The sequence below is a fragment of the Aethalodelphis obliquidens genome, unplaced genomic scaffold (genome assembly GCF_003676395.1).
Source record: "Aethalodelphis obliquidens isolate GAN/ISIS:26980383/991018 unplaced genomic scaffold, ASM367639v1 scaffold3, whole genome shotgun sequence".
In the NCBI taxonomy this organism is placed as follows: Eukaryota; Metazoa; Chordata; class Mammalia; order Artiodactyla; family Delphinidae; genus Aethalodelphis; species Aethalodelphis obliquidens.
The window spans coordinates 81,082,552-81,097,481 of record NW_020837947.1 but is presented as its reverse complement, the minus strand read 5'-3'; the positions used below and the strand labels follow the sequence as shown (position 1 = coordinate 81,097,481).

At 41.3% G+C, this 14,930-nt stretch overlaps 1 protein-coding gene across 4 annotated transcripts in view; it reads left to right on the top strand.

Moving 5' to 3' along the window:
- Positions 1–14,930, top strand: part of SMAP1 (small ArfGAP 1) — a 150,693-nt gene that overhangs the window by 76,650 nt on the left and 59,113 nt on the right. For 3 of the 4 annotated variants that reach the window (XM_027092993.1, XM_027093008.1, XM_027093018.1), the window contains exons 5-6: positions 7,777–7,857; positions 12,229–12,309. In XM_027092993.1, coding sequence (XP_026948794.1) covers positions 7,777–7,857; positions 12,229–12,309 — 162 coding nt within the window. The remainder of the gene's footprint in view (positions 1–7,776; positions 7,858–12,228; positions 12,310–14,930) is intronic. The other variant, XM_027093001.1, reaches the window with a different exon arrangement.

Genomic DNA, 14,930 nt, shown 5'->3' with positions numbered 1-14,930 from the left:
GTAAGTAAAATCTTCATCTCTATTGCCAATTGATGCTTGTTGAGTAGATGTGGAACTTTTAACATACGATACAGCTCTGTTTATTTATTGTGAAAATGTGCTAGTTACATACTTAAAAAATTTGAATATTGGAAGTTTTTGTCATATAATGTTAATGAGCTTTCACAAAGCAGGACCCTTGATTCAGAAAGGAGCATATTCTATGTAAGAGTCTGATAACTGCTTAAATGGCATTTAATTAATTTTTTTGAAATTTGCAAAAAGATAAAGTCACTAATTGAAAAATGGAGGAGAGATAATTGTTTTTACTAGATTCGGGAAATGAACAAAAAAGGAAAATCTGTCTTCTTTTAAGGGCTTTGGTGGATCTGTCCAGATATAAGTTTATTAAAACATGGCATTTTCATTGGTTATTATCAAGTATTATCAAGTAATAGTTGAGACCTTACTGTAGTGATCCAAATATGTTATATCACTGATCCTTTTTAAGTTTTTCTTTCTGATTAAATTTTCCTATCCCAGTTAAATGCTGTTTAAGGCTAGTTATCTTTAGGGCTGTAGTCATTTGTTAAGTCTTTGATTCCTAGATTAATAATAAAGCTATAAGCCAGTTAATTGTGTGGCTAATTCATCTGTCACGCAATTTAGAGACAATAATTTCCTCTCATTTTGCATATAAGCTGGTTTTCCTTTTCAGTCCGTATGGAGAAGCAGTATACTAAAAAATTCAACCAAATACTAACAAAGTAAGGATATTGTAATACATTGTCTCTGACCATTAAAAAAAACGTTCTAAAACAATGTTTAAAGTATGATTAATGTATATTTTGGAGCAAAGGTACCCTTGATAGAGTTTAGGCTGCATTTACAGTGGGTGTAGGAGAGGAAATCTCTTGAAAAATCAGTAAAAATTGACAATATTGAGAGTGATGCTTATCACATCCATGAAATTAAGTTTACTTACAGCATTGTGGGGGGAAAAAGGACAAACTTTAAAGCATAAGTAATATATTTTTATATGAAATTCTAAGAAATCATTTTAAAATACAGGGTGTGTAAACCAGGGGTGGGAATTTTGGTGGCCACCTTAGAATTCTCCCGCCACGGGGACGCAGAATGAGTCTGCCCTCCTTGGTATTCCTTAATGAATGAGTGATAGGGGACATTTGAAAAACTGAGTACAGAAATTGTCCTGTCTGTCCGCCCCTCACTCCCCGTAAGTAGTGGTGCAGCATAGCTGGCAACACTGATCAGGTGAGTTCTTAGGAGATCTAGCAGGTATCGAGCAGATGAGGTTGAGCTCTGCCATGTTGTTTGCCCTTTTCCAGCAGCAACTTTTCTCTGTTCCCCTCTCCCCCCTCGCTCTTCCTCTTCTCCCCTCTCCCCCGCCTCTTCTTTCCGTCCCCACCACCCCCTCGCTTCCCCCACCACATACTTCCATCCTCACGTGATTCATTTGCTATTATAATCATCAAAAAGAAAATCTGTTGCACCAGGAAAATGTATAGGTAACTCTAACTATTTAATCCTTACCCCTGACTGGCTCAGTTTTGTCTTGGAAAAACAGCTAATAGTTGCTGGGAGTTGGTAGCTTTAAAATGAGCACTCACTTGTTCTTGTTTCAGTTTATCTTACATATTTCTTGCCTCCTTTGCCACTTCTCATCCCTCACAAGTAACCTCTTGAATGCAGTTTGAGTACATGCTTGAGTTTGCATCACACAAAGGTTTTAATTCTCCAGTCTGAATTTCACATGAAATTACTATTCCAATCAGTTGCCATATAATTGAGTATTATATAAAAGTTTAAAAACAGGAAAACTTTCACTTATTTTGTTTTATATGTGTGTATCTATATACGTATAAAGACTAGTATTTAGCACAACAAAAGTAAAATTAAATCCGTTATTTCAACTTAGAAATTGTGGAAACAATGTTTCTGTACTGTATTATAATAAAAGAGCTAGCACTAGTAATTTCATTAAGCTCTGTTTACAGTTAACTGGTGATTATATAATTCATTAATATAAATGAGCAATAATTTTAAGACAGTGTGAATTGCAATAAATTTTAAGATGTCCTTCCTGATAGGGATGAGAAACTTAGATGATGAATGATCAGGTGGTGATTTAAGATTACCCTGAAATAGCAGTTTCAAGTTGGGCTTTTGTTGTTGTTGTTACTTCTTCTTGTTACAGTTTTAGTTTCCTCTTCTGTGGAATAGGGATGATCACGGCATCCACTTTTGACAGTATTCTTATGGGAGTTAAATAAGGTAGGGCCCGCTGCATTTCTGTTGTGTGCCTGGCACGGGAGCGCTTAACACATAGGAGCTCCTGGGAGGAGCGCCTGGCGGGGAGGGAGGGGGGCAGGAGCAAAGGGGCCCAAGCGCAGGGGCGGGTGGGGCTAGAAACCGCCGGGCTCACACGCTGCCCAGAGGCTGTATCTCATTGGCACCACTGACTTGAGTTCTGTCGGATTAATACTGCCACATTTCAGTCAGCCCTTTTTAAATTATGGGCTGCCAGGCGACTGATGTGGCATTTATAGGACTTCTATTTGAAATTTCTCCAGAATTCTGCATTTCTTAGTGACTTATCCAATGATTTTAAAGTTAGCATATTAAAATTCAGGCTTCTTCTACATATCTGGTGGCTATGGTTACTGAGTTAAGCTTGTCAAAAAGTCTTTTAACTCTCCTACTGATGCGTTTAATCGATGGTTTCTTTTGTATGACTTTAGTTCAGTAAATGTATTTTCAGCTTTTGTACCTAACACATACCATGGAAGGTAATTTGCTTTGGAAACTATATTTTTTAAATGATTTCTCAACTCCTGAAAAAGTAAAGCTTCACAGTGTATTGAAAGGTCATGAGACAGCCCATTTGAGAACTGCCGTGATCAAATCTTCACTTGGAAAATATATTCAAGAATTTCCAAAATGGGTTTGAAGTGATGTATTGCTTACAGTTAATCCATAAGGTATTTTTCAGCATTTTGAAGCACCAGATTTTTATTATATAACATTATTCTGTCAAAAAGGGTGAGAGAGTAAGAAGAAAAAATCATCAAGAAAATAATGTGATCTTTTCTTGAAAAGATAGATGAGCATTTTGCCTTACCACCTTCAACTAATTGTAGTGGTATTTTTAGAATACTTGATACTTTTTCACCTTATCCTGGAACGTGGTAGTTGGAAACCCGTTTTACCAGGTCAGTTTTCCTTCTGCAGTAGGTGCGTTTGTACACTTGGATTACTCTGGGAGTTTCTTCGGTGGTGGCCTAGAGAAGAACCTCTGGTCTTAAGAATAATTGAAGGGAGGACGTTAGCTCCTATTCCCGAAGGAGATCTTTACTGAGTTCCCACTTTGTGTTCTCTCATGGCTGGGGGTGGGGGAGAGAAGGGTGGGGAATAGAGGGACAGTAAAGCATGACGATTGCCTTTGCCAGCGCCATTTTCAAGGTCAAAGTCTTGTCCCCTCTCTCTATAAAAGTACTGGAATCCAGTGAAATGGAATTATCATCTAGTTACAAAATAAATTCTGAATTTGACAATGAGTGTACTGGGTTGGCCAAAAGTGCCTTCAGTTTTTAAGTAAAAGTAAAAGACACATTTTTCATTTTCACCAAGATCTTTATTGAACAACGTATTGACCCTTCTGTTCCACTACCTTCTGCCATTTTTCAGGCAACTTCGTAATTCCATCTTCCCAAAACTTTTTATCTTTTTGAGCAAAGAACTGTTCCAGATGCCTTTTACAGTCTTCCAGGGAATTGATTTTTTCCATTAAGAGGATTTTGTAAAGACTGAAATAAATGGAAATCCGAAGGTTCAATGTCTGGTGAATACAGTGGATGAATCAGAACTTCCTAGCCAAGCTGTAACAGTTTTTGCCTGGTCATCAAAGAGACGTGGTCTTGTGTTATCCTGGTGGAAGATTATGCGTTTTCTGTTGACTAATTCTGGACGCTTTTCATTGAGTGCTGCTTTCAGTTGGTCTCATTCGGAGCCGTTGGAATTAACCTTTTGATTTTCCGGAAGGAGCTCATAATAGAGGACTCCCTTCCAATCCCACCATATACACAACATCACCTTCTTTGGATGAAGACCGGCCTTTGATGTGGTTGTTGGTGGTTCATTTCCCTTGCCCCACGCTCTCTTCCGTTCCACATTATTGTACAGTATCCACTTTTTATCGCCCATCACAATTTGTTTTAAAAACGGAACATTTTCATTACGTTTCATTAGGGAATGGCACACAGAAATATGGTCAAGAAGGTTTTCTTCCATTAACACGTGGAACCCAAGCATCAAAGCGATGAACATAACCAAGCTGGTGCAGATGATTTTCGACGCTTGATTTGGGTATTTTGAGTATGTCGGCTGTCTCCCGCTTGGTGTAATGTTGGTTGTTCTCCATTAATGTCTCGATTTGATTGCTGTCAACTTCAACTGGTCCACCCAACCGTGGAGCATCGTCCAGCGAGAAATCTCCAGCATGAAATTTCACAGACCACTTTTTTGACATGTTCAGTCAGTCACAGCACCTTCTCCATACACTGCACAAATCTTTTTTTGTGTTTCAGTTGCGTTTTCACCTTTCTTGAAATAATAAAGCATAATGTGCCGAAAGGATGCTTTTTTTCTTCCATCTTCAGTATTAAAATGGTTATGCAAAAGTTCACCGATTTTGATGTTTTTTTAAATGCACACTGATGTGACAGCTGTCACAGTACAATCTAACAAAATTGTTTTGAATGAAGTTAAAGACAACTAAGTGCTACTAGAGCCATCTTGGAGAAAAAACTGAACGAATCTTTTGGCCACCCCAATAGATAACTTACATAAGATTTCAGAGAAGTGCGTGAGCAAGCCAGTGCCCTTTCAGAGGACAGTGAGAACTGCTGATGTGGGGCCTCCTCTTGCTTGTGCCTCTGAGATGCTCTCATCCTCCTCTTTCCTTTTCGTCAATTAAAAAAAATTTATTGAGACCTGTTGAATGTCACATGCTGGAGATGGTGAACAGAAGAGAAACAACGTCTGTCTCAGAGAACTTCAGATGAACGAAGAATACCGATAACGAATCGCCTCTGTACTGGACATCACATGATCATGTCTGCCAGAGGGAAGCGTTGTAGGAGACTGGAGGATGAAGGGACACTTCCTGGAGGAGGCCATGTCAGGACGGGTGGGACCCGCTGGGAGCATGGGTGCTTCCAGCAGAGGAAGCAGCAGGAGCCGAGACCCCTGGAGGCTGGGGCAGAGACTGGAGCGCTGGCACCAGAGGAGTCGCGTGTGGCTAGATGCCTGGTCTCAGGTCAGGGAAGGCAGGGACAGGCAGAGGACCTGTGGTCTGGTTAAGGGGTTTAGACTCTGGCCTTGTATAATGTGTGTGAACTGTTCAAGCCTCCTAAGTAGGGCTAGGTGCTGATCACCTTTGCATCTGCTATCGTCACAGTTTGTAGAAGAGCAAGACCTGGGCAAGGCGACCCGTGAGGAGTGCTCATCCAGGCGCTGGAGGCCGGCGGGTCCCTGCTGGTGGTCAGTGCAGGGGTGGTGGGCAGCCCTTGTAGAGATTTGGAAGGAACACATGAGCGCCTGGTTTTTCTTGCCTCTGCGTTTTTTTCTTTCCTCCCCCCACCTGCCTTTTGCTTCTCTCCCATCTCTCTGTTCTGTCGTGTCTCTTGCTTCCAGCTGAAGCAAGACGTGTAGACTCTAGTTCTTCATTCCTTGCTCGCATGATGGGGCTTACCCCGCTCATCGACTTTTTAAAAAATCAATGTTACTGAGGTAGAATTTACATACAATACAAGGCAGACAGTTTAAGTTATAGTTCAATGAGTTTCGGAAAATAAATACTCTATGTAAGCACGACCACAGTCGATTGGCACGTAGACCCTTTCCTTCACTCCAGAAGGTCGCTTTGTGCCCCTGGCCTCCCACCCCTGGCCCAGGTAGCCACTGATCTGCTCTTTATCACGGTAGATTGTACCTGTCTCTGCTGGAGCTTCATATGAACGATATCATACCCTGTTTACTCTTTGATGTCTGGGTTCTTTCAGCATGTTTCTGAAATTCACCCCTGATTTCATGTGTACTATTAGACCATCCCTTTTTTATTGGCTGATAGTAGTTTGATTTATGGGTACACCAGTCTGTTCACATTCACCTGTGGATTTGTCCATTGACTTTTCAGATGTGTACTGTACTGAACAAGCATCTCTGTTTTTTCCTAGCTGGAACTTAGTATTAATGCTTTTTTATTTTTGCATTAAAATGCTTTGTTAAATGACTGATATTTATTGAATAGTCTTATGTTGCTCCTTCTGAATTTTAAAAGTGGCCAAATCAGTTTATCATCCTCTGGAAAGGAGAACAAGCACTTTTACAGGGAATTATGTTGACTTAGTAACACTCGACATATTAAGTGTCCCTATTCCTCTCTTACATTTTTATGTTCAGCTTTTACATGAATTTGGGCAAAAATGGTCTTTATGATACAGGTTATTATCTTAAGTGATTTTATGTGCTTTTTCTAATCTCTTGTTTTCTACATAGCTCTAGCAAGTAAATGTCCAGTGGGATAAACCAGCTTTGAAGCTGCGCTTTAAGGCACAGTTTGTCTTTTTTAATATTTTCTTCTATGTGTAATTTCAGTCAGTAGTTACTGAATGGCTAGTTTGCATACTTTTAGCAGAGCTAACAGTGTGCCAGGGGAAAACGCCCCTAAAGATTATGGGCTTGGGTTGTGAGTCAAGAATTGTGGCTGTAACTAACTCAGTAACAAGCAGATTCGAATGAGGACTTGTCATCTCACACTGTTATTTTGACATCATAATGACCTTTCTATAATCGCACCTTTTATTTTTAAAGATTCCTCGTAGGCACTGTTGGTATGGTAGGGCAATATAGAGATGTCAGTTTTATGGCTCCAAAGATCTACTACGTATTTTGTAAACGTATTTCAGTTATATTTTGGCAGTGAAGAGGGCAGGAAGATAACGCTTACTTTAAAGTGATGAACCACGCATGTAGGAATTGGGTAGGCAGATGTGTGAAAAGGCTTTTAGACGAAATTGTCTCCATGTATAAATTGCCTTTGCTGCATATGTAACTGTCTCATAGTGCTTTGGGGTAATTCAGCCAGGGCAGCCCTGGTGATGGTGTGTGTGTGCACGGAGCTTAAGGAAGTGTAGGAGTGGCTTCACGATAAGTCTTGTCTGCTGCTCAGCTGTTATGCTCCATTAATCCACTCTTTTTTCTCCCATCCTTCTTTCTGTTTTCTTAAACAGTTGATTAAAACTTGAGTTGACTTTTACTGTTTCAGCTCTGTGTTATTTTCCATTCTTGAAGCAGTTACGGTAAGAACGAGAACTCGCTCGTGCTCTCCGGCCACTTGGAACGGTGTGTCTTCGCTTCAGAGCATGAGCACCTTGGCAGTAGCGCTGATGGAAAGGGAACCACCAGTGACGCTTAGTTGTTCTTCACGTACTTTGCGGGGGGATGATCTTGTCTGAGTGCATTTTATATTTATGTCATAGTGAAATCCATTTTAAATCGTACACTCTTCTGTAGTAAGTACTTTTACTTATAGAAATTCCACATGGAAGCATTTAGAAAGCAAGACTTTTCTCTTGATGCATTATTTTCATTTAACATACCTCTGAGTGCTTCTGTATCTCTGAAATACACGAGTGTGTGTTTCTTTCCTGTGCCTATAATTCTGATTGTCTTCTTTTTGTTTTTTTCTCCTGACTTTCCATCTGCATTCCACAGATTTCCTCCTCTGATGCTCCTCTTCAGCCTTTGGTATCCTCTCCTTCTCTACAAGCTGCTGTTGAGAAGAACAAATTGGAGGTATGGTAGTAGTGTTTTAGCTATAGCCTCATTCCATAGCGCTCGGTGGTAAATGTGCCATCGTTTGGGATGCTGTAATAGTTGTTTATGTCTTGAACGGTCGCCAGTATTAAAAATGTCAAATACAACAAGAATACTTTTCTAGGCCACAGGTAGGATCACAGGGTTTTAATCTGCATTTAATTTCAGAATGACTAATTTATTGTTACCGTAGATATATCTCAGCATTTAATAAGTAATTAGTTTTTTGTTGTTTCCATTACCACCTTATGCTTAAAGGAGCTTTTCTGTAGTTGCTCTTGAATTCTTTGATTTATTTGGAAGGTTTTTGGTTAAAAATGTTTTCTTTCTGTTATTATAAGCACTTGAAGAAAGTTAATGTCAAGTTTCTTTTTTTAAACAATAGTATCCATCACATAGATGAAACGTAGGAGTGTAGAATCATCAGTGATGATTGTTGGAGTGTGTGTGTGGGATAGGGGTGGTTAGGGTGCACGGTACTACTATTATGGATTTGTAAAGTCATGCCTTCCAATATTTGAAGGTTTTTAATTTTTTTGACTGTGTATCTTTTTGTTGTTCTCATCCTGACCTTAGGGAATTAGTTTGAGACATCCTTTCATCTCACAGTGTTTCTGTGTCTCCTCCTTGATAAATGGTGTGCTTGACACGGGGGATACAAAGGTAAACAAGGTGTGTCTCCCTGCCCTGGAGTAGCTTCCATCTAACAGAGGAAAACGGAGAACTTTACAGAGGTTTCTAGCGCGGCAGAACGTGTGCTGCGATTGCCGTGCGCTCACGGTGCTGCTCTGAGCGCAGCAGGCGTCCTTCTGATGCGTCTTACACTCTTCATAAACATTAGCTGTGAGGACTAGGGCACAGTGCAAGCAGAGAAAGCATCTTGTGGAGAAAAGCCCGTGGGCAGGGCGGGATGACTGGGGATTTGCGGGGAGAAGGGCATGGCTGGGACACGCGTGGGCCGGGGAGAGAAGCGGAGAGGAGGCTTCCTGTGAGCCTGCTGGCGTGTTTGGCCTTCGTCCTGAAGGCCCTGGCACTTTGATGAGTTTCAGGGGCAGAAGGAGTATCCAGATCGGATTTTCAGGTCATAGCACTCTGCTTCACTGTCTCCGGAGAGCCAACTTCGTGCGGATGGGTGCGGAAAGGCTTGAGGACCTGTTGCGCTGGTCCATGAATAAATGGTGGGCGGGGTGCTAAAGGGGAGACAGAGGGAGTGAAAGGGCGAGCGCAGCTGTCAGAGGTCTCGAGAAGGTCGAGCCTGTGGGGTTTGTGATCAATGGGCTGGGGAGGCGCTTTGGGAGCCTGGATGGCTCCTGGCTTCGGGCCCGAGCACCTCAGTAGATGACAGCGCTGCCCGGTGAGAAGGGATCCGGGCTGAGCGGGTATGAGGAGAGAGCAGGGAGGGCGGGACTAAACGCTGGGTGTGTTGCGTGTGAGGTGACGGCGGGACGTCTGGGTATCTGGTCAGGGCTTGGATGCACAGGTCCATAGGCCAGAGGAGAGATCCGGGTCGGAGAAGGGGGGAGGGGGCGGCAGCCCGGGGAGAGCCATGAGAGTGGAAAGCTGGGTGCACTGAAGAGTTAGCAGAGCAAGGGGAGGTCCCCGGGACAGTGGCGGACAGTTTGGAGCAAGAAGGGCATGGTTGGAGGTGAACAGGCTTTAGAGGTCAGAGTGTTGTAGGGGTCAGAGGTCAGCAGGCAGGCCCAGGGAAGAAGCACCACGGGAGGGTGGAGGTGGCCACGAGGAGGTGGAAGGATGGCAGCGACACCTGGTCCAGAGGGTGGAAGCCCTCAGTTTCCGTGTCTGTGCTGTGTGGTGCCTGCCGCCAGGTCCTAGAAAGCAGGGGTCTGATCCAGCTGAGCACTAATCATCGTGCCTGATAGCATTTAGACACTGGGGAGCCCCACAGGAGAGTCCACTAGAATGTCTTTTCGTGCTTTCTTTTTCTTATCCTTTTAAAATTTCTATTTTTATGTATGTTTTGTAATGGATAATATAGTGCTATAAGTGCTTTATAAATACATACGTACATGTGGTAGAGTATATATGCTCCCAATTTTTTAAGATAAGAGTGCATAAAAAATTTTAGAGACCGTATCTTTAATTAAATCACTCAAGTGTAGTTTGATTATAATGAACCCAAGATGTACTTCTCTCCGTCTTGTAGGACGTGAACATTCATTCCAGTTTTCTTTTGCAGGAGGTCTCCTGTTTCACTATATCATTTGGATATATAGTAACCAAGTTTCAGGAACTACTGTTTTACAGTACCAAACACCACTGTGTTTTATTCTTGATGAGAAAATAGTTTAAAGCAACTTAGCTTCTCACAGTACTCTTTGGTCTTTCAGCAGCTATTTTTTTTTTTTTTTTTTTTTGCGGTACACGGGCCTCTCACCACTGTGGCCTCTCCCGTTGCGGAGCACAGGCTCCGGACGCGCAGGCTCAGCGGCCATGGCTCACGGGCCCAGCCGCTCCGCGGCATGTGGGATCTTCCCGGACCGGGGCACGAACCTGTGTCCCTTGCATCGGCAGGCGGACTCTCAACCACTGCGCCACCAGGGAAGCCCTAGAGCCCATGTTTTTAACGTTACTTCAAAGCCTGTGTTCTAAAACCGCTGCTGGCATCAGTAGATTACAGCCATATTTTGACAGCTGAAATTCCAGTGTTCAAGAGCATCTCCCTCTGTTAAACATAGCTAACTAATTTATTTTATTGTTGGTGATTTCAGATGTGCCCACCAATCATAGCGATTAGAAAGACTGGCTTCTCCCCCATCTCATGACGGTGACTTCCTTGAGAAATGACTGAGAGCTCTGAGCAGTTACAGAACCGTTCATCCCTAGCATAGTAGTGAGAATGATCCGCCACATTGCCTTCTTCCCTAAACTTGACTAATATCTGGAAAGCATTTTGCAATATATGAAGGATTTTTGCACATCTTGTTTATTCTTCACTTACACAGTGGCAGTGATACTGCTTACTTCATACGGTTGTTGTGAGGATTTAAATGAGTCATATGGTGTCTGGCACATGGGAAGGGCCCAGTAAGCGTTAGCTGTCCCCATGGGGAAGAAAAACTGCATAGACGGCAGCCCTCCGCTGGGCGGCAGGGAGCACCGACGCTTGACAGTCTGGGCCCCACAGCCCCTCGGCCCTACTACGATTAGCTCTGTGTGTTACTTTCCTGAGATTTTGTTTCTCCATTTGTAAAATGACAATAATGACTTTTTCCCCAGACATCACTGTAAAAATTAAGTTAGACAATAAGGTGCTTATCACAGTGCCTGGCCCATAGGACCTTTAATAATGTCTCTTACATTACGGCCTAGGAGTTGCCGGGATTGGCTTTCTTGATTTACAAATAGCAAAGATTCTACTCTTGAGAGAGGTGGTGTCAGACGCCCTTTCAAAGGCACAGGTGCAAATGCGACCTCTAGGCATTTTGACTAAGTTTCATGTGTTTATTATTCTGCCTTTTCTAGGTTCACCAGTTTATCTCTCATGTTTGCTGCCAGGAAACTAGGTCAGCACTCAGCTGCAGTATCACCCAGTTCGAGGTTTCTAGGCATCTTTTCCCTCTACATGCCTTATGAATGCTCTTTGTTTAATCTTTACTTCATTTTCCTTTTTTGGGCATCTTTATGGACCTTAAGTTTTTATTATTATATCCTATTTCAACCTTCTTGGAAATTGTGAACATTATAATACCATTATAGTTTATCTAGACTGGGTTGGATTAAATATGCCAACTAGTTAGCTGGCTCTGGTCCCCAAGCACTATCTCCAACATTCTTTTCATGAGAAAATTATTGTATTTGCACTTTTAAAAATCACAACTCTGTGGTAACAGACTGAAAATGTTTTGTGTTATTTTAAAAAATTAAAGTGTTTTTACCCTTTTCTCCTCATGTTTACATGTTGTAATTGGTCTTCATCTGTGTGACAAAGAATTCTGTTCCATCAGTTAGTTTGCTTTTTCTTTGTATTCAAATTTCAGCTTTATGGTTGCTGTTAGAAAGCCTGACCTTATGTAAAGATGCAGTGAGAATTTATTGAATAGAGGTCTCATTTCTTTAAAACAAACTCTGAAATATCAAAGAAGTTCTAAATTGTCTCACTTCTGTATTTCTTTTTTAGAAAAGTTATTCTTTATTGTGTTATCAACATACTCAATGAGAGTATGAATTTGCTGTGCTTACTTTTACATCTCAGTATCACTGGATGTTGTCATCATTGAATATTTATTTGTACCCTTTTCAAATGATGACTCAAACTAATAAAATAAAAATATGTTAAGAGCTAACATATTTTAAAAAGTAAACTTATCAAAACTTTCGGCTATGTTTTAGAAAGAAAAAGAAAAAAAAAAGGAAGAGAAAAAGAGAGAAAAGGAGCCAGAAAAGCCTGCAAAACCTCTTACAACTGAAAAGGTAAAATTTCTTCTTCTTTTTTTTAATCTACAAAGATTACGACCTTATTTGTATAGTTATATATGAATGACTTTTGGGATATTCATGATATGCAAATAATCATTCTTTCAACAAGTATTTGTGGCATGAATACTGTGTGCTAAGCATGTCCGTCTGGCTTGTCCTGTATGATTTGTAATCGGCTACATATGTGTGGGTATAGATTCATGTGAGTTCCTCAAGGGCAAGTATTATTCCTGACATAAAGAAGTGGTGGTTTTAGCTTCATGCACGATCAGACTTCAGCGAAAGTTGAGAGGATGCGGACCTGCAGGGACCTTCAGAAAAGACTCCATGCTGAAGGTAGCACTTGAGCTGGGTTTTGAAGTGTAGGTAGGAAGGATTAAAGTGTGAGGTAGGAGTGTATCCTGTGGAGAGAACGTTGAGGACATGGAAACTGGAAATAGACAAAGTATGTTTTAGAAAAATAAATGAGTAGTGGAGTTTGAAGAAAGATCTATGTCTGTGTATAGAAAGTAGTGAAAAATAAGACCAGAATGGTAGATTGAGCTCAAATTGTAGGGGACCTTAAGGTCCAGATTGATTCTTTTTTGAAGGAAAGGCTGTGGGCAGCATTTAATTCAGAAGGGTTCTACTGGAAGATTATTTTGCAGTGATAAGCAGGATAGAAGTGATCAGGCCTACTAGAGGTAGAGAGACCATTAGATTTCTGTCAAGCGCTTGGTTAAATAATCATGGTGGCTTGGCTTGAACGCATTTCCTCGTACAAGAATGGAAGCACAGTAAGGGACTTGTCAGTAAAGGGAGCATCCTTGATTTTAACTGTTGAAATTTTAATAATCAACTTTATGGAGGCATCAGTTACATACTACAAAGTGCATCCATTTAAAGTGTGCGAGCCAGTATTTACTGGTTCTTTTCCCATCATGTTGATTAGAACAGTCTCTACCTTCAGAGAGTTATAAACATGCCTTCTGCATTTACGATGTGCTGAGTATCCCAAGGCTCCTTAGTCCTTTATGTAGCAACCAAACACGTCCACCATCTGCCCCTTGACCCCCCTCCTAGCAGTCGCCCCCTGTCCTTCATACCGGGCAGACTTGCGTCTTGCCCCCTGAGCACACTCGCCATCCCTCTGGGCACTGAGCTGCCTGGCCAAGGATGTCCTTTGCTCTCCGCACCTCTTATCTAGGCTTACTCGTTCCTCCTCGTCCATCCAGCCCCTCTAACACCCCAACCTCATAGGCTTTCTCCCTTCCTCAAAGTTATGGTGACATTGTCCTACATTTGACTTTATTACTTCCTGCCTCATATTATTGTTTAATTGTATTGTTAGATAAATTTCTTTGTCTAACACAGATGCATCCATGTTTATGTTCTGTTTCCTGAGATTAGGTATCAATCAGGTGGGGACTAATAAGTCTTAGGTTTCTTTGTATTTCTGACAGTTTCTTGTGTGTATCAGATGTTTAGGATAAATACATGTACATTGATTTGTTGATGTTTTCCATCTCATAATTCCTGTTAATGTTTTGATCCCAAGGTCATGCAGAACAATAAACTGCAATTTATTTCTGAATAATTTGTTAAATACTGAAGACTTGCTAAGTGGAATTCTTTGAGATATTTTTTGAAGTACTTTTCAGTTAAAGTTAGTTTTTTTGACTATCACTAATTGTTTTAACGATTGTTTACTGAATTAGATTCTTACCTTTCACCAAATTAAATTTAGATGTTAAGTATTATAAAACTTTTTAAAAGGAGTGATTAAGTTGGTAATTATAGCCTGATTACTTAAATAGCTTTAATTCTGCTCTGGAAACTTTCTCTTCAGCATGCATCAGTAAGAAGCTGTAAGTGAAATCTCTTACAATTTCCTATTGGATTACAAAGGAACTTAAAAATCACTAGTAGGTTTTATCTTTTATTTCCAAAAGTTGGAAGTATCAGAGTTTATATAATGCCTTATTGTTGTACTTGGCAAGATGTAAAATTTAACCCCTTTTAAAACATCATATATTTATTTTTTCTCTTAAAAAATATTTACCATCCAAATATAGTGAGCATTTGATGTAGTGACCATGTGTGTTTCATGGTCTTGCATGTAAACACTTGCTTTCTGTTGCCTGCTGTGGAGAGGGGCCGCCGGGGTTACCTGGGAACAGTCTCTGGATTGGGAGCTTGAGGAGAGCAGTTCAGGGCGTGTGAACAGCGAGGAATCCAGCACTTTTTTCCGTTACCATTTCCCTTTGGTACTTAGGTTTTGTGTGTTTCGTTTTGTTTTAAATAAATTTATTTGGTTGCACCGGGTCTTAGTTGTGGCAGGTGGGCTCCTTAGTTGCAGCACACGGACTCAGTTGCTCCGCTGCATGTGGGATCTTCCTAGACCAGGGATTGAACTCATGGTCCCTGCATTGGCAGGTGGATTCTTTATCCACTGCGCCACCACGGAAGTCCGGTACTTAGGCTTTAAATAAACCCAGTTCACACTTCATCTGTTATTCTTGCTCGCCCTGCAGAGGTCAGGACTCCTGTTGCCAATGGTGGGAACCTTGCGGAAGGAATAACCACCCAGAGGGAAAAGCTTTAGTTCCTGTCAGAATTTCGTGGTCAGGATATTG